Source organism: Sorex fumeus, unplaced genomic scaffold (assembly GCF_029834395.1).
Source record: "Sorex fumeus unplaced genomic scaffold, SorFum_2.1 ptg000002l, whole genome shotgun sequence".
NCBI lineage: Eukaryota > Metazoa > Chordata > Mammalia > Eulipotyphla > Soricidae > Sorex > Sorex fumeus.
Genome location: NW_026606059.1, coordinates 47,249,940 through 47,277,723, shown reverse-complemented (window position 1 = coordinate 47,277,723; position 27,784 = coordinate 47,249,940). Strand labels below are relative to the sequence as shown.

The following is a 27,784-nucleotide window of genomic DNA, read 5'->3' as shown; positions in this document are numbered from 1 at the left end:
AGATGTTACTGGTGCCCGCTCGAGCAAATGGATGAACAATGGGAGGACAGTGCTACAGTGCTATCCTGCGTTCCAGATTCCAGGAAGTGGCATCAGGTTAAATAGTACTGTCTCCTTCCCTGTCCTAGTCCCATATGATCTCTCCTCTCAGATTCCCTGGCTTGCCTCAAGGAGAACTCCAGAATATTCCTCTGCTATGGTTAGGTTGGCAAGTTCAGTTCTCCTCCTGACATGGCCCCCTCTATTACAACCCAGTACATATGTTCCAAGCTTCTTTCCAGCTCTTAAAATTGAACGATGTCTAGAATTCTTTAGGTGTATCTTGCCTTGTTTCACCTGCTGGATAGTTTTCTAACATATCTTTTCCCACTTCTGTTATACCCAGGTGCTTTGTTGGGTACCTGTGTGTGTCCTCAGAAAACCCACAGTCTTGAGCATGCACCTGCTGCAGGAAGTTACCCACAATCACACTGAACTTCATGAGACTAATGGGAGGAGACAGTGGTTTGGCCCAGGGTCCTGCTTTCCCCTGTTTCTGCACACATCTCAGAGTGTGGGTGCACTCCTTTTTTGATCAAAGTTGACCAGCCGAGCTATTCATGGACTTTCAAGCTTCCTTAATTATTCTAGAGTAACTTTATTGATTTTTTAATTTTTTTTTGTTTTTTTTTTTTGGTGTTACACCCAGGGATTTCCTCCGCCCCTCTCGGAGAGCCCGGCAAGCTACCAAGAGTATCTCGCTCGCACGACAGAGCCTGGCAAGCTCCCCGTGACGTATTCGATATGCCAGACACAGTAACAACAAAGTCTCACGATGGAGACGTTACTGGGCCCGCTCGAGCAAATCGATGATCAACGGGAGGGCCTTTACTTACTTACTTACTTACACCCAGGGATGCACAGGGGTTACGCCTGGTTCACGCACACAGGAATTACTCCTAGCAGTGCTTGGGGGACCATATGGGATGCTGGGAATCGAACCCAGGTCAACCGCGTGCAAAGTAAATGCCCTACCCGCTGTGCTATCATTCCAGCCCCAATTTTTAAAAATATGCTTGATGGGAATTTGCTTTTCGTTTCATGGAATTTTTTTGATTCATTTCAGAAAAAATATCCAGGTTTTTATGGTATTAAAATTCTGCATTCATGGGGCAGGATGTTTACTAGGAACACTCATTCTGCCTGTGTGAGATTTGAGTTCAATCCCTGTCACCGCTCAAAGAAATAAATGAATAAATTCACTATTCATGAATTATATCATTACCACAACTATGAACACAATATGTTTGTCTTCTTAGGTTTTTTCATGGAGTTTTCAACTTTTCTTCATATAATTTTGTGGGCTCGGGGTGAAGCAAATTCCTGCATGTGTCATGACTTAATGAGCATTGTGAAATAGTTTATTTTCTGCTGAACTTGCCAGTTGGTAAATATTGTTGCAGGGGATTAGGTTGGTTCCAAATCTGCTGAGCATCATTGCCCCATCTAATGATTTGTGATTTGGTTCCCTTAGGTTTTCTATGAAATCAGCACATTCTTACTATTTGTAAATAATAGCCAGTTTATTTCTTCTATACAAATTTGGAACAGAATGCTCTACTCTAAAGAGTACCAGTCCTAAAGCAGCTTAAATAATAAATACGTTCTTTTTCTTTTTCTCTTTCCCCTAGTATTTCCCAATAGGCCCTGATTATCCCTCTGACTCTGTGCTCCTTCTAGGTGTTTCTTTTGCTGGTTTAGGGCCTTGATTTCATCCTCAAGGGCTAAGGATGGGAGGATCCCTGAGTGTAGGGTCAACTGGAAGGAAGAGACTTGTTGACCACTGCCTAGGTCTTAGTTTCTGCTGACAGCAAACTTGCATCCCTTTACTTTTGTTCCCTTTTGTCATGTTCATTTTCCTTTATTTTTTATGATTTATAATAAATATGGGCTAGAGTGATAGCACAGCGGTAGGGCGTTTGCCTTGCACGCAGCCAACATGGCCGACCCGAGTTCGATTCCTCCGCCCCTCTCGGAGAGCCCGGCAAACTACCGAGAGTATCTCGCCTGCACGGCAGAGCCTGGCAAGCTCCCCCTGACGTATTTGATATGCCAGACACAGTAACAACAAAGTCTCCAATGGAGACGTTACTGGGCCCGCTCGAGCAAATCGATGAACAACGGGAGGGCCTTTACCTTTACCTTTATAATAAATATATCACTGAATCACTGAATCAATGGTTTATTCTTTAAAATCTTCTCTATTTTGACACACTTTTTTTTATGTCTACCCTTATCCTGTCACTTTCTCTTTCTCTTTATTTTCTTGACAAACTGTTGTTCTTTGAGCTCCTAGAGTTGAAAGTTAATCTCACTGCCTTCAATTCCTTGTTCCTTGATCACTATACTTAAAGAAATACAGGTCCTTTTTTCTACTGTATCCACAATACCTCTAAGATTTTGAGCAGTAGCAACTTGTCATTTAGTTTTAATATTCTATTATTTCTTCTTAAGGATTTTTTTTGTTTTTAAATTTTAGATTCATAGAACTTTTATTTATTTCTTTCTATTATTTCTTCTATTATTTACTCTCTTAAGGATTTTTTTTAGTTTTTAAATTTTAGATTCATAGAACTTTTATTTCTTTCTTTCTATTATTTCTTCTATTATTTACTTTCTTAAGGATTTTTTTAGTTCTTAAATTTTAGATTCATAGAACTTTTATTTATTTTTTTGTATATTTATTTTCCAGTTTCACTGCATTGTTGTCAAACATGATTTGGGTGATGTTGACTCATTAAAATTTACTGGAACTTCTTCCACAATCTGTTGGATGTTCTTGGCAGGAAGGTTATGCAGTATTATTGATATCTTCTATCTACCTTCTTATTAATTTTTCTATTTATTTAATTCAACTTTACATATCAATTTTGGAGGTTTCTGTGGTAAATTTACAAAATAAAATAGATTTTTCTATGTTCTTCCATAGGTTGCTTAATATATTTTGATGTCATATTGAACAGCTAATTTAGATTTAATAGTTATGTCGTCTTCTTCTTAATGTATTATTTTATGGAGTTTTTTTTGGTTGAGGGGGTGGGTTTTGAACAACAAAGAGCAGCGTTCAGAGATCACTCCTGGCTCTGTGCTCAGGGATGACTCCTGGCAGTGCTGAGGTTAATATGTGGTGCTGCATGAAGATTGGTATTTATCTGAGATCAGATCCTTGCAAGACAAACACCTTAACCTATACTATCTCTGTGACCCTACTGGATGTTTTCTAATATCTGTCTTGCCCTTATATAATGATTCCACTTTGATTTCAATGCAGCCCAAAATCCAACTGTTTTTCCTTTGTTAATTTTTTGTACAAACATAAAATCCCATCTCTTTATTTTCAGGCTCTATGTAGTTTTAAACATGTGACATATAGGACCAAGATTCCAAAAATTCATTCTCTTACACAGCAAGCAATGTGATCTTTGAACGTAGACAAGATGTTATCACACCCTCACCAGAATCCTTCCAGTAGCTCCTCAATTCCCCTGGAACAGATCAGATCCTATAACCCTTCCTTTCTCATGCAGGGCCTTGCAAGACCCGCCTTCTTCCAGGCAGACTTCTCTCCCTCTGGCTCATGCAGCCCCAGGCACCCTGACCTCCATTCGAACCCTCTTGCCTGAAGAAATTGCCCTGTCTTCCTACTCCTACTGCTACCAATTTTCTGCCTACATCTGTGCATGGCTTTTCACTGCTCACATTCTGGACCTCAGCTCCAATACTTCCCATGGGGGAACTTCGTATAGCACTGCACTGTAGCACTGTCGTCCAGTTGTTCATTGATTTGCTCAAGCGGGCACCAGTAACGTCTCCATTGTGAGACTTGTTGTTAATGTTTTTGGCATATCGAATACACCACGGGAACCTTGCCAGTCTTTGCTGTATGGGCCGGATATTCTCGGTAGCTCACAGGGCTCTCTGAGAGGGACAGAGGAATCGAACTCGGGTCAGCCACATGCAAGGCAAATGCCCTACCTGCTGAGATATTGCTCCAGCCCTTCCCAAACATCACAATAAATGACTGCTGAGCTGTCACCCTCCAATTTCTGTTTTCTGCACCAGCCATAGTAGTGTCATGCTTTGCTTGTGAGATTATGCTCTGTGAAATAAACTGACCATCTCTCCTTTACTGCTATATTGCCAGGGCCTAGGATAGTATAGAGTATATTTAATACTGTCTGTCTGTCTATCCTCTCGTTGTTCATCGATTTGCTGGAGTGGGCCCAGTAATGTCTCCATCGTGAGACTTTGTTGTTACTGTGTTTGGCATTTTGAATACGTCACGGGTATTTAATAAGTATCCAAAATATTTATACAAAGAAATTCTTGGGAAAACAATGAGCTAAGGTATCCAGATAATATGTAGAAGTGTCTAGAAGATATATAAATTTTTTCATAATCACTCACTAAAAATTTTCTCTCTTATTCCCCATGCTCACCTTCAAATTTGCTTAGTTCTTTCAAAAGTCATAAAATCCAGATTTGTAAATTCTCAAGCTCCAGGAGAAACTGCTCGATGCAGCTTCTCTTTGTGTTCCTCATTGCCCTCCTCATCTCTGGCATTGTTAGTTGAAAATTATAACCCACAGAAGTTTCTGAATGAATCACCCACCGTCTCTCCCAGGAAGATTCCCAAGAGTTAAATTCAAAGAGTTAAATATTTATTAGGCTTATTTAAATCAGGAATAAATACATGATTTAACAAAGAATAATGCTTCCCCCTTGTAGAAGTCCCTCCGGGGACTCCCCAAGTGTTCTGACCCCATCTGTCACAATGAAAACTAATTCACAGGACACTGTACAAATATCTGGAACTTGTGATGTCATCTGCCTGACGGTGGAAGTAAAGATCCACACAGTTACATTTGTTTCTCATGTCTTAGCCAGTTTCTTTGGGATTGTTGAGGAAACCACAAAAGTCTCCTTGTATAAATATGCTGGAATCTCATGGAACAGGCAGCATGAAAATGCATATCCACAGGCCACTAGTACAATGATCTCAGATCCACGGAATGCATATATAGAACAGACTTCTCCTATCAGGCAGCTAGTGAGACCATGCCCTGCCCACCTCCCCCCCAAATCCCTGTGCAACTGGGAAGAATGAGTCATGGATTCATCTGTAGCAACTTTCCAACAGGATCAAAAGGAGCAGAGCATCCTGGAGATAAATACTTCTTTACATCTTTACGGTGATTTCTCTCTCATCTCTTAAAATAACATGACAGAATTTAGCTACTCTGGCTTCCTTCTTTCCCAGAGCTCAGCATTTTTATTCATGTGAACATCAGACTCTTTTTAACATAACTGGATGAATTAGTCTTTCAAACTTATCAATTTTCTTTTTTTTCTAATGAACCTAACTGTGCTTGCCTATTCAAATCTTCCATCCCTCTTCTTTTCTGGATGTCCTGCTGAAACAAGAACTCCTTATTTTACCCCAACTCAGCTGAATTTTCAGCATATCAATTTTCTCCTTATTTTATATTGCTGGGATCTGGGGCTTATTCGCTTTTTTTTTTTTCACCGTCAAATCTACACATACTTAACACAGTGTCTATTGGGGACAATTGTGAATGAGTGATTGATACATCAATGTAAGCAGAAGTCTTCATATCTCAAGAAACAGCTTGATTCTGTGCTGATGTAAAGCCGTAGTTGGGGGCCTCATGAAAGTTTGCAGTCTCAAGACCACCCTAACATTTCTCCATCAGCAGCTCCCTGACCTTTATGTGCCTTGCTCGCTGCGGAAAAAAGATACTCCAGCTTCTGCTATGTGGCCTGGGTGTGAATAGGTCAAAGGGATCTGCTGAATCATAAGAGGTTTCTGTTTAGTGTCACCAATCTCCCTTGAAAGGGAGAGAGCCTACCAAAGATTCTCCGTATGCATTGGTTTTAAAAAGTTCAATGCAGGGGACTAATTTTCAAATCCAGACACCCACCAAGCCTCAGTTCCAGGCTCATCTTCCTGGAATTTTCTCGTTCAGAAGTGCTCTCTGATGCACCCAAGATGTAACTCTCTGGACAGTTTGTTGGAGAATGTACCTTGTGTTGTGCCCTTTCTTGTGAGAGCAGATCAGGGTCTTTCTTAACAAACAGAACAAGACTGACATACACTGAGACATTCTGAAATGTTGCTCAATTCCATCACGCCTCAACATGGTGTGACACGATGGTCCTGCTCAGACCCCAGGCAGGGATTCCCTGGGTCATGATGTGGATAGAGAAGATGTGAGTTCAAGCCTCCATGTGACTTCTCTTGGCTGCTAAGAGACAGGAGGCTCTCCAGGACTGGGGAAGCATGGCTCTCTGGGCGAACCAGGGAACAGTAGTCTCAACCTCTGCTCCTCTTTGTGGGCACACGCCACCTCTCCATACTTGGCTAGTCCTCAAAGTACGGTGGGGAGAAGAAGGCGCTTTTCCTCTTGCTTCCACTATACATTAAGGAGACGCTTTTCTTCTTGCGGTCAAAGGAAGCACCGTCCTCACTGGTCAGGGATAGGTAGGAGGCAATGCTTTCCCGAAGGCCATAGCTGAAAAGAGACTCGTCCACTCCAAGGGGGTTGCCTGCTCCCTCGGGATCCGAGTCCTCTTGAAGTCTGTGAGTGGCACAAATGGAGGCAGAGGATAGAGGAAAATAGAGGGACATAAAGAGATGGAGAGTGAGAAAACATGGTGGTGGTGGGAGGCCTCGGTGAATATTTCTTTTCTTCTTCCTCTGATTTTTATGTTTGTGGATATGAAATGATCTTAGAAAATTTATTTAACCATTTTATATGTTGTTGAAATGTCCAACCATCAATTAAATTATAACGAGCATTTCTTTGTTGGGGCATGCAGTGCTCAGGGGGACTGGGGTTCTCTCCTGGCGATTCTCAGCAAACTAGGGCTGAGTAGTTCAATGCTAGGGTCTGAGAACACAATATTGGTTGGCCTAGTGGTGCTAGGGATTACTCAGCCTATCCTGGCAGGGCTAAGGGACCTCCAGGGCTTCACCCTGCAATGTTTTGAGTACCATGAATAATAGGGATATAACGGGGGTCATGTGACTAAATCAATAAGTCAGTAAATAAATCAGTAAATAAATCAGTCATTGATTTATTTACTAAGTCAGTAAATAAATTCATTGATTTATTTACTAAGTCAGTAAATAAATTCATTGATTTATTTACTAAGTCAGTAAATAAATCAATGAAACATTCCCCCCCCCATTAGAAACAAGGCTAACTTAAGATTTTTGCTGGCCTCATACCTTCTAAGAGAGTTTGATCAAGTTTTAAATAGTAAATTGACCAAAGATTCATTTGTTTGACTCCCTCTGAGATCCTAACAATTAGAAGTCAAGGTGATATCTTTCAGTCAGAAAATAGAGTGCTAACATTCAATAGGGACTCAGTGAACATCTGAGAGGCTCAGGTTCTTGGTGGGGAGCTGTTGGGCCCACACCATGCAGGTGACCTAAGACTCATTTTGGTCCCTACTGCCCCACCTCTGAGGGTCAGGGACAATGGAATGTAGTTATGTACCTGCCTGGGTGTTTGTCATCAGGTTTCAACAGGGACTGTGATCACTGACCAGTTTATGGTCAGTCACACTAGTTTGGAGTTTAGATATTCACAGAGGAGACACACACACACACACACACACACACACACACACACACACACACACATGTCCTACCTGGACACCCTCTTCCAGTCAAAGGTCTTCTGGCGCAAGGTGACTGGGGAGTTAGGAGCCCTCAGGGAAGGTGTGGCAGTGCTCTGAGTGAGGCACGGGGTGGTCAGGACACAGCAAAGACCATCAGCAACTTCTGAAGAGGGAAGCAGAGAGTCCATCAGTGATGTTGCAGCCAAGGTGAGGGAGTAGGGATCAAAGGGCCTTTCATCACAACACCCTTGTTCACATGGGGAAACCAAGACCAAGTTGAAAAGGGTGTGGCCAGGCTGGGAGTCCTGTGCCCAGTCACCGATTGAAATGTTCACTTGCTCTGTGCACACCTGACACCTGCAGAAAATAGAGATCAGGGTCTAGGATCAACTAATACTGGTAGTTCTGGCCTGGCCCTTCTCTGAGCCTTATTTTTCTTCATGCAGAATAAGCGAAAATGTCTGGAGGATCTCATGTGCTATGGGAGCCCCAGTCTCAGTAGTTTTATGTAAAGACAGAGTTCCATCCACTTCTCTGGGTGAGGCAAAATGTGCTGTGACTATGGATGGCATTTAGTACAGTGCCAGGGTTACACTTGAGGGAAGAAAGGAAGCTGAGAGCAATAATTAACAACAAACAGGAAGGAAGAGGGAGAGGGTTACAGAGACAGATAGAGAGACAGAAGCAGGGAGGGTAAGGGAACGGGCTGAAGGAAAGGCAGCACCAAAGTGATAACAAGACAGAAGTGTCAGAAACCAGAGAGATAGGCAAAGGAGAGGAGGTGGATGAATAAGAAGTTGAAGAAAACCCCCTCTTCTCTACTCTGCACACCCCCCAAAATACAGATGGGCAAGTAAATAAGTTGTTTCCCCCTCTAGCTAGAATGGAATCTCTGAGCTTCCAGGCATTCCTACTTTTCAGAAACACAGAGTCCCCATTTCTTCCTGCCTTCCTTGACTCCTCAGTCCTAGTGAGAATGGAATCTAGCTGTGTTTTGACTTTCGTGGAGTGGAAAAAATTCTGTGCAGTTTTATGCAGGTAAAAACTCACAGTGTTTTTCGGCTTGAAGGGACAGAAGATGAAACTGAGGATGGGAGCTGTCTGGGCCTGTTCCTGCACACCCAAGACCAGCACAGCCAGCACCAGGTCTTACACCTCTGGGGACCTCTCTTTCTGTATCAGTGAGGGGACTCACTTAGGGAGTTCTTGCCAAAGAACACAAGAATGCTGTTAATGACGAAGCCACCCCAGGTCTTCAGATGACGGTTGCCAGTAATGCTTCATTTCCAGGCTTTCTGTCTAACTTTCTCAGTGAACTCAAATGTCCACCCACACAGGTTCTGCACTGAGAAGTGAGTGGGAAGACCATTACATTCGGTGGAGGGAAATATAAGTGGATGTGAATAGGAAATAATTACCTGTCATGGATTTGAAATTGAAAAGACCCCCTGGATTGTGAGTTGAGGGAGCCAAAACTGATGCCAAAACTAAAGAAATCAGCCATAGCAGAGGAGGGATATTTTTGAAAGTCCTTCCTTTGAAAGGTGAATACTGACACTGAGAATACATTTTTTGGAAGAGAAGAAAAAGAAATAACATTTATAAGCAGGGAACTTGAACTTAATGCTGAGCTGGACCTTATTCTTGAGAAGGTTGATGTCAGTTGTGAAGAGTGCCTGGGGGTGTACCCATTTTTAAATTGTGGAAACTAAGGATCCTGGGGTCCAGTCACCAGCTCAAGGTTTCAGAGATATGACTCATCTTCCTCCCAGTGATTCAGAACAAGACACTTGTTCCCAAAACCACTCATTATCTCTGAAATAGAAAAGGCAGACTTCCCACATTGTCTTTAGGGTATAGACACACTCGTCCTATTTCACACTAGTCTACAGAACTTTCTAGAGCAGTAGTTTTGTATCTTTATTTTATCAGAACTCTAGGTTCATGGGTCCCACTTCCCATTCCATTGTTTTCCTGGCCATCTTAGAATGCATTTGCAACTAATTCTTCATGTCCTCACAATCAACACTGAGTTATTTAGGGGCCAACTAGTTATGGCTTTAGTTTAGTCCTGACAATAATCTTACAAGAGGCATCTTAATCTTCATTATTATTTGACTTAGTTGACCTTCAAATGCAACAGTTAATTTCATTACTTCTTTTTATATTTGTTATAGCTTACATAAGATGTAAAAAACTTATGGAATTAATGTGTGTATTTACTACACCTTTTCTACTACCAAGGTGCTAAAGGCCTTCTCCACTGTCCTTGTGTAACTCCAGGTCTACTTCCTACTCCTCTTCACACCCTTGTTTTGTTTTTCCATATACCACAGATATATCATCAGTTATTTCTTCTTTTTCTTTTTCTTTTTGGGGTCACACCTGGCTATGCATAGGGGTTACTCCTGGCTCCTCACTCAGAAATTACCCCTGGTGGTGCTCAGGGGACCATATGGGATGCTGGGAATCGAACCAGGGTCAGCCGCGTGTAAGGCAAACACCCTACCCGCTATACTATTGCTCCAGCCCCGGATGTTTGTTCTTTTCTCTGATTTATTTCACTTAATATGACACTTCTAGTTCCATTTAAGTTGTAACAAAATGAAATACTTTTCTTATAGATTTATAATATCCCATTGTGTATATGTGCCATAATATCTTTATTCATTTTATCCGCTATTGGACATTTTGGATGTTTTAATATCCTGGCTGAGCTGCAATGAACAGAGGTGTGAAGATATCTTTTTGAATTAATATTTTGTGTTTGGAGGAGATGCTAAGAAGTTGATTACTGGGCCATACATAAGCACTATTTTTACTCTTTTGAGAAGTCTCCTATGACAAAGGAGCTGGCTACAGAAATTGAGGCTAGGAATGCATCATCATTAAATGGTGCTGGGAAAACTGTGTAACCACAAAAAAGGGGAGAGAAAAGAAATGCAAAAAAAAGAAAAGAAAAAAGAAACTGGGTCAGTATCTCACACGCTACACAAAAGTTTGACTCAAAGTTAATTGATCTCATTTTAGAGATGAAGAAATTGAGACTTCAAAATGTGCATCAGGTTAATAAACCAAAAAAGTCTGTACTGACCCCTTACCTCACGATTTCTTTGATTCTTTCCTTCTAGGAAAAAAAAATGAATGGTAGGAAGCAAAGTTTGCCGAATGTTTCCACAATTGCATCCCAGGGGGACAGAACAGTTGAAGATAACCCATCCAGGGTTATCTTCAACTATCCATAGAAGTTTAAAAGATGACAGTGATGTATATTGATTTCAGTGCCCAAAGATAAATTTAGGGTTTCTCCACTGGGGCAGGGTCCTTAGGTATTCTGGACCTAAAACCCTCATGGACCTCTAGTTCATAAAATATTTTCTGGGACAGAACTGTCTTCATATTGCTTTTCCCTATGAAAACTATGGTCTCCACATCTCTCATGTAGTTGTTATTAAAAGTCAAATGCGACAACCAAACTTGACTCACAATCAGTAAAAGTTGACTATTTCCATGACTTCTTCCTCTTTCATTTTTAGCTAAGCTGCTAAATTTTCAGGTATCACAGAAATCATCTTTGTTGGGGCTGGAGTGATAGTACCACAGGTAGGACATTTACCTTGCACATGTTCAACCTGGTTTCAATCCCCAGAATCCACTATAGTCTCTTAAGCACTGCCAGGAGTAATTTCTGAGTGCAGAGTCAGGAGTAACCCCTGAACATCAATAGGTGTTGACCAAACACTACCTCATCATCTTTGCTATTATTTTACATCTGCCATATGCCAGGCTGTGACGAGCAGGTTCCATAAATGATCATGCTCAATCATCTTTACCACCATCTTTGGTAGGGCTATTCTTCATCCTCCAGGAGTTGGGGAGTAAGGCTCTTCTACTTAAAGGTCTATCATTGAGGTTCATGAACCCTGGTCTCTACTGTGACCTATGTCTCCTAGGTAGCCTTTTCTCCTTTGTGTCCTATACTTCTCACAGACCATGTAGGATGCCCCAGGCTCTGTGAATACCTCCAGTCTCTTTGAAATGTTATTAAGATCCCATGATTTTAGCAATCATACCTAGGAAAGGGGAAGGATTGGGACTTAATGGTTGATCATGTGCCTTAATGGGTAAGACTCTGGATTAGATCTCAAGCACTGACTAAAAAATAACAATAGCAACAACAATAATGATGATGATAATAATGATAAATACCCAGGAATGTGAGGTGAGTCAGCTGAACCCAGAAGGAAAAGAAGCTAACAAAGTGAAAGTACCTTACTTCTTTCTGTTCCCACACAGAAGGGAAGGATGAGGAAGAAACACACTTGATTTAAAAATAACAGCTAACCCTTAGAGTTAGTGGAAACCCTCATACCTGCAAACTACCATCTAAATATTTCCTATTCACTGACCCAGGGAATCCTCACAACATGCCCTGATGGGGACATATTACAAACAAGAAAATGAAGCCCTGAGATATGAACCATCAACTCAAGGCTGACCAGAAGAACCAGATGGGAAGTCAGAGGTTCCATTGACATTTTTCATCACTTGGTCAACATTTTTATTATCACTGTTGCTTGTCCATACTATTGTGATCTAACTCCTGACTTGGAATTCAGACCTTTCTTATTTTTCTTTTTGGGTCACACCCAGAGATGCTTAGGGGTTACTCCTGGCTGTACACTCAGGAGTTTCTCCTGGAGGTGCTCAGGGGACCATATGGGATGCTGGGAATCGAACCTAGGTCGGCCGTGTGCAAGGCAAACGCCCTACCTGCTGTGCTTTCTCTCCATCCCCAAATTCAGACCTTTCACACCCTAACTCAGATTCCACCTCTGACTCTGTACTCTTCTACTTTCACTTTCCTCCAAACTCACACTGGCCTTACCCATCTTGAAGGGGTCACACAAGTGAAAGAAGTACAACTCCCAATCATTGACATCTTGCTGGGGAACAAGGACTAGTATGTAGTTAATTATGTCACAAGAGTACTATGTCTGAAGTTCTGGTGAGAAAAATTTATGACATGCAAAGAGAACAGAGAAAACAGACAATTAAACCAGTCTCCCAGACTTTATTCAAGGGGTGACTTTCTATTGATGCCAAAGACTGACAAAGATTTTGACCAGCTGAAAAGGGTAAATAAGTGGTGTTTTAGGACAAAACTGTTTGAGGTGTGTGGTGATATGGCCCACTTAGGGAAATGCAAATTATGTCAGGCAGAAATTCTAGGGGCAGCTAGATTGGTTTTTGTATTGGCAGAGAGATGGTAAAGTGAAGATTAGTTGCATTTTACTTGATTAGGCAGCATAGACAGATAATTTAGCCTGATGTTTGTGGTTTAAATTAACAAGGAGAATTGTATGACGGCAGGATACACAGAACCACGTGTAAGCATGGATGACTGGACACTGAGGGACCTTCAGGGAAGTAAACAAAGGTAAACTGTTTGTACACATTCAGTGAAGTATTTCTTACCAGAATAATGATTTACGAGGTCTTCCAGACACTGGAAGGTGAGTCTTGGGGAAATATAATACCAGTTGTTGGGCAGGCGGAAGATTCGATAGTGTTTCACCTGTCGGTGTCTCACTGAGAGTGAATAAAAACCTGTAGGAATAAAATCCTGTCAGTAGTGTCCCACATGACCTCAGAGATCCCAGCTGAAGTGTCTGCCACAAATAGATGCACAGAGCTTGCCTAGTCTTGTGAGACAACCCTGATATCCAACATGTACTCTTGACCTTTGAGCATCAGGCCACTGAACCCGTCTGCTTCGACTCACGACTGACTCTCCAAGGACTATAGGAGCATATTAACTTAGCAGTCCAGATATATTCACCATATATCCCAATTGGTTTTCAAGTACCTGTGCTCAGTCTTTGCTTTGTGAAGTTCCATTCAGGGTTTACCCCTTCTGTGGGTCCTTAGACCAAGTTAACTGATTTGAATTGCATATCATCCTGTAGACTCAGGATCTATGATAATTCTAGAGGCCTGTCTGTCCCCAGTGCCATCACAGTACATATTGGTGGGCCTATCCAATTATGTCCCCATTTCCTGATTATATCAGAAACTCACTTGATGTTTGGCTTTCTCAGAAATTTGGAGAATAAAAAGACAAGACAGCTTTCTGTATTTCCCTAAGAAGTATGTCATTTCATCTTAATTAGAATAGTGGTGCAAACTGGGTAAGTAATAGGGTAGATCTTTGGTCAAGTGTCTTTGCCATTCTGAGCCTCAATACCTCACATGGAAAGTGAAGGATCACACTTGAATAATGTTTAAGGGCCCTTCCTGCTCTGTCTTCTGGGTTCCTAGAAGGAAAATGCTCAGGAGATGATGAAAAAAAGTGGGGTCTTTACTGTCTGTGCTGGACAGTGCACCAAGCCATTTCTAAGAAATCCTCCATTGATTCTCAGAAATGCCATTGGAAGTATTGTCCACAAATATTTTAGTGTTGAGGGAACAGAGACTCAGAGTCCCCTGAGTGATATAGTCAGAGGACTACAAAATGGAAAGAACAAGGCTGACTGGGGTATGTTCCTTGTCTTGAAAAGGTCCCTAGGATCATTTTTATCAGTATTTCTCAGTTTGACCTTTGTCTGCCCTCTGAGTCAACCCAACCTGCATCTTCTGGTGACATCAGTGAAAACTGAAAGTAGGGGGAACAGGATAAGAGGAGAGGTAGAAAATTATTGAACTTTGCTGCACCACCATTGCAGCCTCAGCTTAGCCAAAGATCAGCTTGATGACATCTTTATTTTTAGATCAATCCTGACATCTCAGTCTGGGTTCTTAGACTCAACCTCTTGGCCGTACCAGCTTAGAGTTCTCTTGGGACAAGGATAAAGTTTGAGCTTTTCTCTGACTTTTCTCTCTTGTAGCCCATTCAGGTTCTCAACAGAAAAAACTGACCTTGGCTTAATTACTATTGGAGAGTTTCTATTTCCCCAGAATACATCAATGCACCATTAGTGAAATTGGGGCTCACATAATAAGTGCACAGAAAATAGACTCAAAGATCATAGTATCACTTCCTTGATAAGAAGTATGCAAGAAACAAGCCAGGAAGTTGAAAAGTTCTTCTATATTTTAAAAGCTATTATTAGTCTGGGAAAACACTGAATCTTGTGTGTTTTACTCATGTGAGTAAAAGAACCTATGGAGTACCAGATGCTGAGCACGTTCATATTGAGGATCCTATGTAGTAGTATAGGGAGCTGAGGTTTCAAAAGAGACTGTGCAAAATGATCTGGACAGCAGAAACTAGAATCAGAGATATCTACTCTGAACTGCTGGCAAAGGGCCCTGCTGTTTCCTTTTCACAGAGTTACTAAACACACAGCACAGTAAGGAGACTGTAACAATGCAGATGGTGGAGAGTGTGTCAGAGGACACATCTGTCTTTCCTGACTCTCTCTCTCTGCCTAATATCATCAAATTGAGATCATGGGCCTCTTGGTGGAAAAAGTACTGCAAACATCATGACATCAAGTCTCACCACAACTTTCCAAGGCAGAGGTTTTCTTTTCATTTCACACAAGATACCAACAGAGCTCAAAGAAATAAAGAGTGTGCCCCAGTGTCAGAGTTCATGGGCACAGTTCAGGCCATGGCACTGGCTGGAGTGTTGCATACTCCTGGCTTCACACCTACTTCTCAGCTGATGGAAGATTTTCCCAGCAGGAGATAATGCAGCCCGATGTGTGCCAGCGACTGTGACAGCGGCCGACCAGCAACTCAATCTGTTTCTAGTCCCCTGGCCTAGAGTTCTGGCATCTGTGGTGGTGTGTGGATTCACTCGCCATGTTGGACTGATTTGCACGCATTGTGGGAGAAGAGAAAAATGAGCCTTAGGGGGAGTGAGCTGGGAACAAAATCTGCTTGCCTGGCCTAAGCACAGAAAGAGAAACTTCAGGCTGTTCACCTTTCTTCGTCTCACTCTCTCTGATCATGAAGGAGCCGATCTTGGTGTCTGGCAGCTGCAGCAGCTCCTCAGCTTTGTCTCTGCCCAACCCTTCAAACAGCCAGCTGGGAAAGTAGGAAGACAGTCATGAGTGTCTAAATCATAACATCCATTCCCGAAAGATGGTGGGGAAAGCAGAAGTTAAAAGAATTTCAGTTGATATAAAATTAGTGGGACTCAAAGAGGAGGGCAATCAACAATTTGCCCATTAATTAATTAATTAATTAATTAATTAACTCATGCTTTATATGTTTAACTTTTTAATTTAAATTTATTACTTTTTATAAAGTTGTTTATTATAAAGATGATTCATTACATTCAATATTCCAAAATCAATCCCACCACCATTGCACCTTCCCAACACCATTATTTCCAATTTTACCAATCACTCCTCAAGGCTGCCCCTATAGCAGGCCCTATCATTCATACTTTTAAGCTTCCATCAAAATACCTGGGCTACTAACTGCATGCTTCAGATTTCACTGAATCACAAGGGAACACATCCGCATTTTTTCCTAGCCCACTTCTCAAATGCTAGCTGGAATGTTTTCATTCTGTATTCTGTATGTAAGTTTTAAAGTGTGGTTAGATTGGTGTTGGTAGTTTGTCTTGTGTCTAGTCTCACTGACTCTGTACCTCCTCAGCTCTCCCTCACTAACCCAAGCGTGAAGGTGCTGTTTCTATCTCTTTGGGTATTTTCTTTGTGCGCAGGTTATTGAGTTTGGTATTGATTTGTAGAGTAAGAAGGTGTATAATTTTACCAATTTAAAAAGACCTACTTTACGTGCCTCCTATTCTCATTGTGTATTCTATTTTCCGGCATATTTTAAATACTTATATGTTATGGCATGTGTTTTGTTCATCTACCCCTTCAATTATCAATGAAAAAAAATGTAACACTGTAGCTCAGTTTTTCAGTGTAGTTTTTTCCATCCACAGGATAGATGCCACTTTGAAAGTTTCTTTAGAAAGAAACTCTGTACACAAAACCATCCTTCCTAGGAGACAGGGCCCTCATTCCCTGCTCAGAATAGGGCAGGTTAAAAAAACGGGGGGAATAGGACAGGTGCCAGTGTCCAAGGAAATGCTTTGTTACCATAATTTTAATTCACTTTGTCTGATAACCTTATACAATGATAAATATGAATATTTTGCTACTTCACATGTTTTGACATTCACCATGTTACACAGGCAGGTTCTTAAAGGGGCTAGGCAAGCACCATGTGTGAGAAGCCTCATAGATTAAAACATCAGATACCACTTTTTTTCCTTTTGAGTCACATCCAGCAATGCACAGGGGTTACTCCTGGCTCATGCCCTCAGAAATTACCCCTGGCGGTACTCAGGGTACCATATGGGATGCTGGGAATCAAACCTGGGTCAGCTGCATGCAAGGCAAATGCCCTACTCATTGTGCTGTCATTCCAGTCCCAGATGCCATTTGTTTATGTCCTGGTTTCCAGAAAAGCAAAAATGCTTTTCTGGTTAGTATTTTAATTTTGTCCTACTGGTCCAAAATGTCTCAACCATTTCCTTATTTCTGCACAATTTATGGCATATTATTTCAGTATATGTGACAAACATTTTTCTTTTCAAGCCTTATATGAAAGCCAACTTAAAAACGAAGACAAAAATAATAATGTCATATGTGAATACCCATTACAGGTCACATACCATACTGTGAATCTGAATCTTAATCCTCACATCAACACTTTAAGTCAAGTAGTTTTATCTCTTTCCCACTGACAAAGATACTTGCCAGAGTGAGTAAGTAATTTGCTCAAGCCATCCTGTGTCAAAAAGGATAGTGCTGGCTTAGAATTCATTTTCTCTGGGACTTCCATTCCATTGTCACTATGTACACTACCTCTCTTCCCATTTTATAATCAGAGAACTTTTATTCATCTACTCTTTGCTTGAATCTCCTTACAGTTGTGATTTCTTCTTACTCAGCTGATCACCTACCATCCCTTGCAGCTATAGTGTCTAAGAGCATATCTTCAGCACAGATAATGCGTGCATCTTTGGTAGATGAATGAATGGATTGAAGACACACAGCTGACTTAGAAGAGTTATATGACTCATCTCTTTTTCAGAACACAACTCTCACAGTCTTGATGCCCCTGCTTTTGCTCACCATTATCATTGCAGGCACAGAAATAGCTTTTGATGTTTATTATTACAATAAAAAAATATTGCAACTAAACCCACTGGGTTGAACGTATGGAAATATGCAGGCATCACTGGGTTTGGGTGTACAGAATCCTTCTAAGGTGTGTAGAAGCTGTTTATGGATCCCTTAAAATAGAAAATGGTCTTTCCTCTCTCCTTCCTTTCTTCTCTTTCTTCCTTCCTTAATATGAATATCTGAATTGCTTACTGGGCAGATGAGGAAACTGTGACTCACGGAAGTTTGTCATTTTGTCAAAGCTCTTGACAAAATCTTTTCAGGATCTGTTTCTAGATTTGAAGTTTCCAGGATCTGAGCCTTTTATCATTTAAGACAAGTCCCATCCCAAGAGTGCTTGTCTTAAATGATAGAGCTGCAAGGCCTTTCCAGTACAAAACCAGAGGGCAAACCAATGTGCTTACTTTCTCAATGCAGTGCCCAGATGTTTCAACCTTCAATGTTTTACTTGACTTCTTTTTAACTTGAGACTGTAAGCATTTGGAGCAGTAAGTGTTTTCTAGGCTTCTGGATAGTGTGGGATAAGAACATAGCTTTGATGTGGTCAGAACTTACTGTAACACCCAGAATTTTTCCAAGTTTCACCTGTATCTCATATTGTTCTCCTAACAGCCCTATGTATTGGTCATATAGTTATATCTTACTATCCTTGTTATTCTTTTTTTCTGATCTCTTTTAGGCAGATGACGCTTAGAGTTGAGTAGCTTACCCAGTATCATATACTCTGTAAGTGACAGATGCAGGATTTGGAACTAGGCAGATTGGCTTTTAACCATATGCTGCATCCTGTAATGATCGTACCTGAGAGTTCATTGCTCTATACCAAGGACACTATGTAGAGTTGAAAGGTTCAGCTCCCTTCATTTAACTAACAGAGAAGTCAAGTGTCAGGTGGAAAAGAAATTAATCTTAAGTTTTCTCCTTCCTTATGCACTAAGCTCAGGGTAGAAGTGGCCCTCTTGAACCAATGCCTTCTTTTCACAATGCCATGTTGGAGTCCTTGAAGCAAACTTAGGAGGTACTAGCATATACAGCAAGCTTTATGGAGGCTCCTTGAGTAATGTACTCACCCATGGTAAACTCTAGCCACACAGATTCCAGGAATATAACTCTCTCGACCAGTGCTAAGAGAAATGGCTTTCCACCAGCCCCCTTCACTGCAAAAATAAGAGCAGACAGGGTAAATAGATAGGCCAAGTTAAAGGCAAAGCTAATAAATGAAAGAACTGACTGGTCAGATTTGAACTAGGGCAAGTTTGAACACTTCTTAGTTAAGACCTATCATTGGTCCTAGGGACATATCTTTCCATAGGAAAGGTAAGTTTTAAAGTTTATTCCCTTCTACCGATTCCAAAGTATCTGGATGTATCTTCATACATGATGGGAGGTCACAGCTATGTCTTCTATGTTTCGCAATCAAATTTTTAAAACACTTAAATTTTTACTACCTTTACACCCTATAAAATAATCACAATACTTGACAATGTCAGCACCAATGGGTATCTAAATGAAAATAGACCCCACACATTTGCTCTAACATTTATTTGGAATGATAGAGAGATAATAGTATGGGGCAATGCTTTTTAAATTACTGTTATTACCAAAACCCCTTCATTCTGGGGACTGAAGTAATAGTGCAGCAGGTAGGGCATGTGACTTGCATGGCCAACTTGGAGTTGATCATCGGCAACCCACATGGTCCCTTGAGAACCACAAGTAGTGATTCTCCGAGCACTGCTGGATGTGGTCCAAAAACAAACAAACAAACAAACAAACAAAACTATCTTGAGTTCTTTCAAAGTCTGCACTGATAAATCTATTGCCGCTGAATGGTTGATGGGAAATGATACCCATAAGAATGGGAATGTGAATGTAGAGACAGAAAAGATCTCATTAGCTAATCAACTTAACTTGTATCCAGAAGGCAATAGGAACACTGAAAACTTTAAATCCCTGTGACATTAAGAAGGATGATGCAATAAGGTGTGAGGTTTGAATTAAATTTCTCCTCCCATCCTAGAAGCAAGGGCCCATATGGTATTGGACAACTAGAATAAAATCTCATAAACCCCACCCCAATCGGGAGCACCTTTCAGCAGGGCAGAGAGGAAGGTAGTTGTTTGTAAACATTTGGGACTCACTCAGAAATCACACGCAGTTTCTCCCCTCGACGGAATATTGGGGGACTGATGTCAGGAGATGGGTAATCATTCAGTACAGCGAGGAAATCACTGTCCAGTCCTGGGGAGGCAATGTTGAAGGATGCAGTTATTCACAAGGAACTAAAGGCAGCTCTTCAGAACAAGGAGGAATCCCCTTCCCACATCTTTGAGGATGCTCAGCTGGAGACACCTAACTTGTGCAGCAGCCTTTGATCACTGGACTTTTCAGAGACAGTGCTTGAGGGTCAGGTGACCTAATTTTAAAGCAGTCTGAGACTTATAGTCCTCATCGGAGAAAAAGACACCCAGAGACCTTGTCAATATGGTTGATATTCACGTGACCCAGAAAACCCTACAAAATAATGCTCACAAAACTGTCCATGCGATCAAGGACACGTACATGTAAAAACCACCAAGTGTCTTAAGGACAATAAACTTCAGAAGCCACATTGCCCACTTGAGTGTTGCTGAAGGGAACTTGGTAGGTTACAAAGGGAGAGCAGGTAGGTTCTAAAGGGGAAGTTGGTATGTTACAATGGGGAAGTTAGGAGACTCTAGTGGGGGATTGGTAGGTTACAAGGCAGGAATTGATAGATTACCAGGGGGCATTGGTAATTATAATGTTGTTATGTATGCCCAGAACAAACAGTGGTGCTGAGGCCCAGAAAATATCCTGAACATAAAAGCTTATATGTAGATATTCTGTCCGTTAAATAGATCCAGGTGAACCATGCCCCCAGATGCTGGGCAGAATGTACAGGGCTCCTGATTGATTAGTCCCTCCCTGAACTATCCCTGCTATGCTAAGATGATACTGCTTCTACTTTAACGAATTGTTCCTAAACCAGAGAGGAGGTTGCACAGAGAAAAATATTCCAGTGGGACCTGAAGATACAAAGCTTGTGGCTTAGAACTAGATGAACATAAAGACTAACTAGAGCAAATAATGGCAACAAAAACCCATTAGCTGAAGTCACAGATGTGACTTTAGAGGGTGTCTGCAGGTTTATTGGTTCCTGCCATCTAGGACAAATCCCAGCAGGCCCACGAGGGTTGACAGCCCCTTTTTTTTTTCTAACTTGGGAGGGTAAGGTGGACATACCAAGTGGTGCTCAGGGATCATTCCTTACTATAGGTGACTGTGATACAAGTGAGGTGCTGGAGATCAGTCTGTGCTTGGTTGTAACTAGACAAGTGCTCCAGTCCCTTTACTATCTTTCCAGCCCCATATTTATTTCTATTCATTAATTGTATCCTTTCTTGTATCCACCTTATTGCTGTACTGTTGAGATGACAAGTGGTCACTTTCAGGCGTGGTTGTGGTGCTTGCACACGTCATTGTGGTGCCCCTGATGTTTACACTCTGTGACTGTGGTTCTGGGGTTCATTCCCTTTGTTAATTGTGAAATTCACACAATGCACACACTGCAGCCAGTGGGCTGCACAGACTTGGCTGCAGTGCGCTGGAGATTGGTGCCACAGTTCCAGGCAGCAGAGGCCCAGGGACCAGTCTTGGGGCATGTGGGCAGCACTCAGGATGAAAGTCATGGTATCATGCTTGTAAGACAGGAATTTTGCTGCTGAGCCACTCCCGGTGCCAACATCCCAATCTTTCAAACAGAATCATTCTAGGGTCCTGCTGAGAGGAGATGTAGGTGGTGCTTCCTGTTTAATCCTAAATTCCTTTATTTCTGTGGTTTCGTGTGCTCTCTCTGGGCCATATTGGTCCCATCCCTGTAATTCTGGGGATGGAGGGAGCAGATCAGAGATTTTTAGGATCCACCAGGACTCACAGACCCTAATCTAGAAGCTTACCAATGTGATTTTTTGTTTCACTGTAGAAAGTAAAGTAGCATATTGGGTAAATTACTAAATAAAAATTTAGGGAAGGTGAAGAAAAGTTATGCTTCATCATGCTATTTTGAAAGTAATTCTACTGAAATTTTGAAAAGGAAGCATGCTCTCTGGAGTGCAGCTTACTGTAAAGAAACCATGGCAACAAGTGAATTTTCCTTTCCTCACCAAGCAAATGCCTATTTCACAGCCTTCACAATCTACTATAATTCAGGGGCATTAGAGAGAGGAAATATTGGGGCACTTTGTGGGGACATAATATATTTCATACATTGTAAAATAAAGTAATCATTATTTGATTATTACACCATCTGCTGCTTGGGCTTCTGAACTCAAAAATCTAAGAAACTTGGCATGTGTCATTCATTTGGCAATTATATTGTCACCCTACTGTCACCAAGCAAGATGAATAAAGCAAGCTTCATTTTCTGGCTCTGATGTGCTCACACTTTATAGACTATAGAGATAAGTGTGGAAAATAACAACACTCTTTGTGTATAATATAGGGCAGTTCCTGACCTTTTCACCTCAGGAAAATATAAATACATCCTAGTACATGTGCATAATGGGTGTGGTAATCAAGCAGATTGCTTTCTAGGACCCAGTCAGTCTCATATTAGAACAGGTAGACCCTGTCTCACTCACACATCTCAGACTAAATGGAAAAAGAACTTAAGTGCTAGAATGAGTACAGAAGTTGAAAGCATCTTTTGGTGAAGGGTTTGGTACCTCAACTAAAATGAATCAGAAATTAATTATCAGCATGGAATGATACCCTCAAATACCTCAAAGGTATTGTTCCCTAGGGGATATTGAGTCATAGAGAATAAACCAGGTACAAGTCAGCATGGCTGAGTGTGAGATGGAAACCCAAAGTGAGTGTGGGTGATCAGGGCTCAGGAGCAGGTGCAGGACCCTCTGACCTCCCTTTGACCTGTTCCACCCGGACATTCTGTGGGCCTGAGAGCACATGTGTCCTTAGCTACTTCTTGATTAAAATGGAAAAAGAGTTATTTCCTGGGTGGCTGGACCCAACCTTAGAAATTAAGAAACAACCCAGGTGTGGTGCTGGGTTTCAAGCCAGAAGTCCTGAGTTCTAACACCATTCATTACTGGGTGGGTCCAGAGTTGGTAGAGTGTAAAGCTTATGCAAATTTGAGGTTTCTCTTTGGAAAAAAATAAAGTGAAATGACAAATACCAAATTGGGGACTGGCCCGGGGGTATGGTGCCCCAAGCAGGTCAATCTGTGTCTGTGAGGCGAGTGCATCAGCAGCCTGATGGCGCCTTCAGACTTCCAGATACCCCAAAATTGCTGCTGTGCCTTTGGCCAGACCCCAAAAACTTGGGGCAAAGTTTACCAAGAAAGTAAACGGTCAAAAGTTAGGTATGTGAAAAAAAAAGTTAGGTATGTGGGAGAAACACCCACAAATCACTTCCGGCTCAGCTATGTAATTTGAGGCAAGGCCTCTCTGGTTCCTGATCGAACTGCTTAATGGCCATGATTCTGGAGACTCAGAGACAAATCTTGGAACCCAGTGGCTTTTAGCAGAGATGTGTCCAGTCCCCGCAATGGGCTACCAACATCAGACCACCCAAAGGGTGAAAGGGTGTTGTCTCTCCATCTGCTCCCCCTTGGCGGCTCAGTAGCCGCCAATGTCCAGAGGCCATTGGACAGTCAGGTTTGGTCCCGCAGTAACAAGACACATGGGGCCTCATGAGATGGGGGTGGAGTCGGCCCTTTCCTCCCGGCCCCAATGAGACCCCGAGTCACCGCCCACGAACGACCTCTCTGGCTCCTGATCAAGCTGCTTAACGGACATAATCCCAAAGACTCAGAAATACATCTCAAAACCTAGTAGCTTTGGGCAGAAATGCATCCGGACCCCACAGTAGGCTACTGTCACCAGGCTACCCCAGGGGGGAAAGGATGTTGTCCCTCCACCTACTCCCCCTTGGCAGCTTGGTGGTCCCCATCCTCCAGAGGCCATTGGACAGTCAGGTTTGGGCCCACAGTGATGAGACACGTGGGGCGTCATGGGATGGGGGTGGAGCCAGCCCTTTCCTCCTCGCCCCAATGAGACCCTTAGTTGTCACCCATGAACAGCCTCTCTGGCTCCTGATCAAGCTGCTTAATGGCCATGATCCCAGAGATTCAGGAACAAATCTCGGAACCCAGCAGGTTTTGGCAGAAATCCCTCCAGATTTAATTGTTAAAATTTTGGAATTCCAAAATCATATGTTATTTATAAACAGCAATAGAAAACAAATTGTCTACTGTTTCCTTTTCAACAGATCTGAGTGTTGGGGTAAAATCCCAAATATTAATGGTGGGTCTGGTGTTGAAATATTGAATGTAATCAAAGTAGAGAGAGAGTAATGTGGAAATCATCTGCCCCACAGGCAGGGGGAGGGTGTGGGATAGGGAGTATACTGTGGGTTTTGGTGGTGGAAAATGGGCACTGGTGAAGGGACGGTTGTTTCATTGTATGACAGAGACTTAAATCTGAAAGATTTGTAACTGCTCTCACGGTAATTCAATAAATAAAATTATAAAAAAGGGAAAAAAACAAATTGGGGACTGGCTCAAAGATGGTATAATGCCCTATGTGACTCGTGCCTAGAGTTTGTTCAGCTGCTAGGGAAATCAGTCTTTCTGATTCTGAGCTGACTTTACCTTTTGTGCACCCAACTCTCCTTCCACTCTGAGGCATGGTTTCCTTGATGAAGAAAGGGCTGTGACACCCCTCCATGATGTCAAACTGGACAAAAAGTCTGGATATGAAAGGACTCTACATTCACATAGTCTCCTCTGCTTCCGGATATGCCGGGCCTATTTGTATGTCTTGATTTTTGAGCTTCTTCCATCCTCAGAACAAAGTATTTGCTCTGTCTAGAATGAATCCTCCCTCTCTTTTCTCCATTCTCCCCTCTTTCTTTCAAGTCCAAAGCCACCTCATGAAGGGGCAAGGGTCCATTATTTCCCCCTGTCCCCCTGGCCTTCTTGTCCTTCATCTCTGGATCTGCAGATTTTTTCCTTTGATTTGATTCTGTCACTTCTCATGTGGGGAAGACTAAAGACTGAGGCCCAGGGCTTGTCCCATAACAATGCATTAAGACAGGGTCACCAATGGACGTAAATAGTTTTCTGTGCCACCAATCAATTAGACATAGCCACATGCTGCCTTTGTAAAGTGACTTAGGAGAAGGAGAGCTGATTTACGGCAGCAAGCTTCTGGGTTGGGGTGGAGGGGGAGTCATTACAAAGCCAGCCGCCTGTGAGAGTGAAAGGAAGGGTACAGAACATGTTATCTGTGACAATAATGGGTCTACAAATGGACTTTGATTTATAATTCAAGATTAAAATGGAGAAGTAGGCTGATGGCAGAAAAAAATAATAAAAAAGCACAATAAAACAGAACTAGAACAAAGGCCTTCAATGTTAAAAGCAACCACAAACAGAAACAACACAGAGACAATCCCACCCTAAAAGTTACCATTTCAGCAGGACAAGAGAAGTTATAGGCTTGGAGGGTTTCAATTTTACAAAAACAAATATGAACTTCCTGTGGAAGTTTTATGATAATTATGCCTTTGTAATTATAATGCTGAAATGTTACTGAGAAAAAGCTGTACCAGGGTCTTTTGCCTAAAACATTGGGATGATTCTGGGCAAGGGGTTTCGGGCCTATCTCTTATCTTTTATATTAACAGAGAGGGAAAACCTGCAGGCAAAGTTAGAGGGAATCACTGACTTTGATGTGAACTTTTATGGGAGGGTAACATCTTTACAAGTTCTAGACCAGGTTCCCATGGAAGATTCCCTGAGCTTTAATTTCTACAGTAAAATAAAAGCATGGCGAGAAATGCATTTGACGGTGTGGTAGTACAGTGGGGTATGGCATTTGCCTTGCACAAGGTCAACCCAGGGTTTGATTCCTGGCATCCCATGTGGTTCCCCAACCATGGTCAGGTGTAATTCCTGAGTTTGGAGTCAAGAACAACCCCTGGGAATTGTTGGGCATGGCCCCAAAACAACACAAGAAATTCATTTATTCATGAAATTCAAACCTATCATTGGGCCGCCTCCCCTCCCTGTTTTTTTGTTTTTTTTTTTTTTTTTTTTTTTGTCCTGCAATCATCTAGTTCCTCAGAAAGTTGGTGGTTTGAATTAAATCAGGTAAAATAAGTGGCAGGAAAGAAGATTACTTAGGAAGTTAAGGGGATCATTGCCATATAAATAAGAAAACAAAATTAAGAAATATGTGCTGGGCATGAAAGAAGAATCCAAGCAGAATTTTTAGAAGAGAGAAGATGTTTTGTACACAATTGAATTGAACTTAAATTCCTTCTCTTTGATTAATACCTTTGCAACTTGGGAGAGTAATTTTTAATCTGAACTTTATTTCTTCATGCATGAACATGTAAAGTAAAGTAAAGTAAAGGCCCTCCCGTTGATCATCGATTTGCTCGAGTGGGCCCAGTAACATCTCCATTGGAGACTTTGTTGTTGCTGTGTCTGGCATATCGAATACTCTCGGTAGCTTGCCGGGCTCTCTGAGAGGGGCGGAGGAATCGAACTCTGGTCGGCCATGTTGGCTGCATGCAAGGAAAATGCCCTACCCGCTGTGCTGAACATGAGAACTATAAAAATGTACCCGTGAAGATTGTTTAGGATTCATGATAGTATTGCATAGAGTCCGCTGTCCCAAGCGGCAGCTTATATCATTTCAGTGGCATGGGTGGGGTTATATTTCTCTCACCTAATTTCAGCTGATGAAGTCCTAAATTTTGAAAAGTCCTTGAAGTACAAATTTGAAAATATTCTTATCTTCTAAAAATAAACTTCAGGGACTAGGACGATAGTACAACAGGTAGAGTGTTTGCCTTGCAAGTGCCTGAACGGAGTTTGATCCCCTGAATCCCATATGGTTCCCCAAGCACTTCCAGGAGTTAATTCCTGAGTGTAGAGCCAGGAGTAATTCCTGAGACTTCTGGGTGTGTCCCCCAAACCAAAATAACAATCATAGTAATAGTAATGGTAATAAAATAGAAGCAAACTCCATTTAGTGAGAACAGATGATGAAATTCAAAAGACCAATTATTTGGTAGCAAATAGAAGTCAGAATGAACATACCAAAAAGTGAGTCAGTTTGAACAAAATGTACAAAAGTATCAAACAGGAAATGACTCCAAGAAGGAAGGAGACGCAAGCAGAACTAACTTAGCCACAAATATGACTTAGTCAAAAGTGGGCAGGAAGCCCTTCGCCACCTTAGTATTCTCTAGCGCAGTTTTACCATTTTTTAAAGACTAAGATCAGTTGTGTACCCTCATTAGAATAAATCATTAGTTGGTGTGCTGTAGTCAATGTCACAGGTCATGTCTGAAAATATGTCTTACACTTTATTTGAATGGGAAGAAACCAGGCTAGAGAGTTGTACTGTTAATGTGCAGGGAGAGAATATGAAGATTTCCAAGCCAGGGTCACAGGACTGAGCCATGGGGCCCTAAGATGGCCCTCAGTGACTACAGGCTCCTCAGTGAATACCCTATCCTTGACAGGTCGTGATAGTCACTGACTCAAAGGAGACTATATTATTAGCACCGACTGCTCAGTATTTGTGGGCCAAGAGCTAAATCACAAATGTTGGAGTGAGTATGACTTCGTTTATGGCTTCTGGAATTGTGTTCTAAATGTGTATCTTCTTCATATGTCAAAATATGCCTTACTTTTAGAATCACACATACATACACACACACAATCAAATAGTGTGGTAAACTACATGATAGAAGTTCTTCTATTTTCTTCTGATTACCACCCACTATGATCATACCTATGGGTTGTCTGTTGTGGACAAGTGGTTCAGAAGGCTTTTTTTTGGTCCAAAGACATGATTTTCCATTTGTGAGATGGAACAGGT

General features: G+C 41.7%; 2 protein-coding genes across 3 annotated transcripts in view; one reads left to right on the top strand and one right to left on the bottom strand.

The window, feature by feature from the left end:
- Positions 1-27,784, top strand: part of TG (thyroglobulin) — a 261,047-nt gene that overhangs the window by 149,610 nt on the left and 83,653 nt on the right. The gene's annotated exons all lie outside the window — the stretch shown is intronic.
- Positions 4,685-27,784, bottom strand: part of SLA (Src like adaptor) — a 72,253-nt gene continuing 49,153 nt past the window's right edge. For both annotated transcript variants that reach the window (XM_056112276.1, XM_056112268.1), the window contains 6 exons: positions 19,988-20,087; positions 18,917-19,003; positions 15,620-15,723; positions 13,168-13,299; positions 7,720-7,852; positions 4,685-6,638 (listed from right to left, as the gene is read on the bottom strand). In XM_056112276.1, the coding sequence (XP_055968251.1) occupies positions 6,422-6,638; positions 7,720-7,852; positions 13,168-13,299; positions 15,620-15,723; positions 18,917-19,003; positions 19,988-20,087 (773 nt within the window). In that variant the 3' untranslated portion in view covers positions 4,685-6,421. The remainder of the gene's footprint in view (positions 6,639-7,719; positions 7,853-13,167; positions 13,300-15,619; positions 15,724-18,916; positions 19,004-19,987; positions 20,088-27,784) is intronic.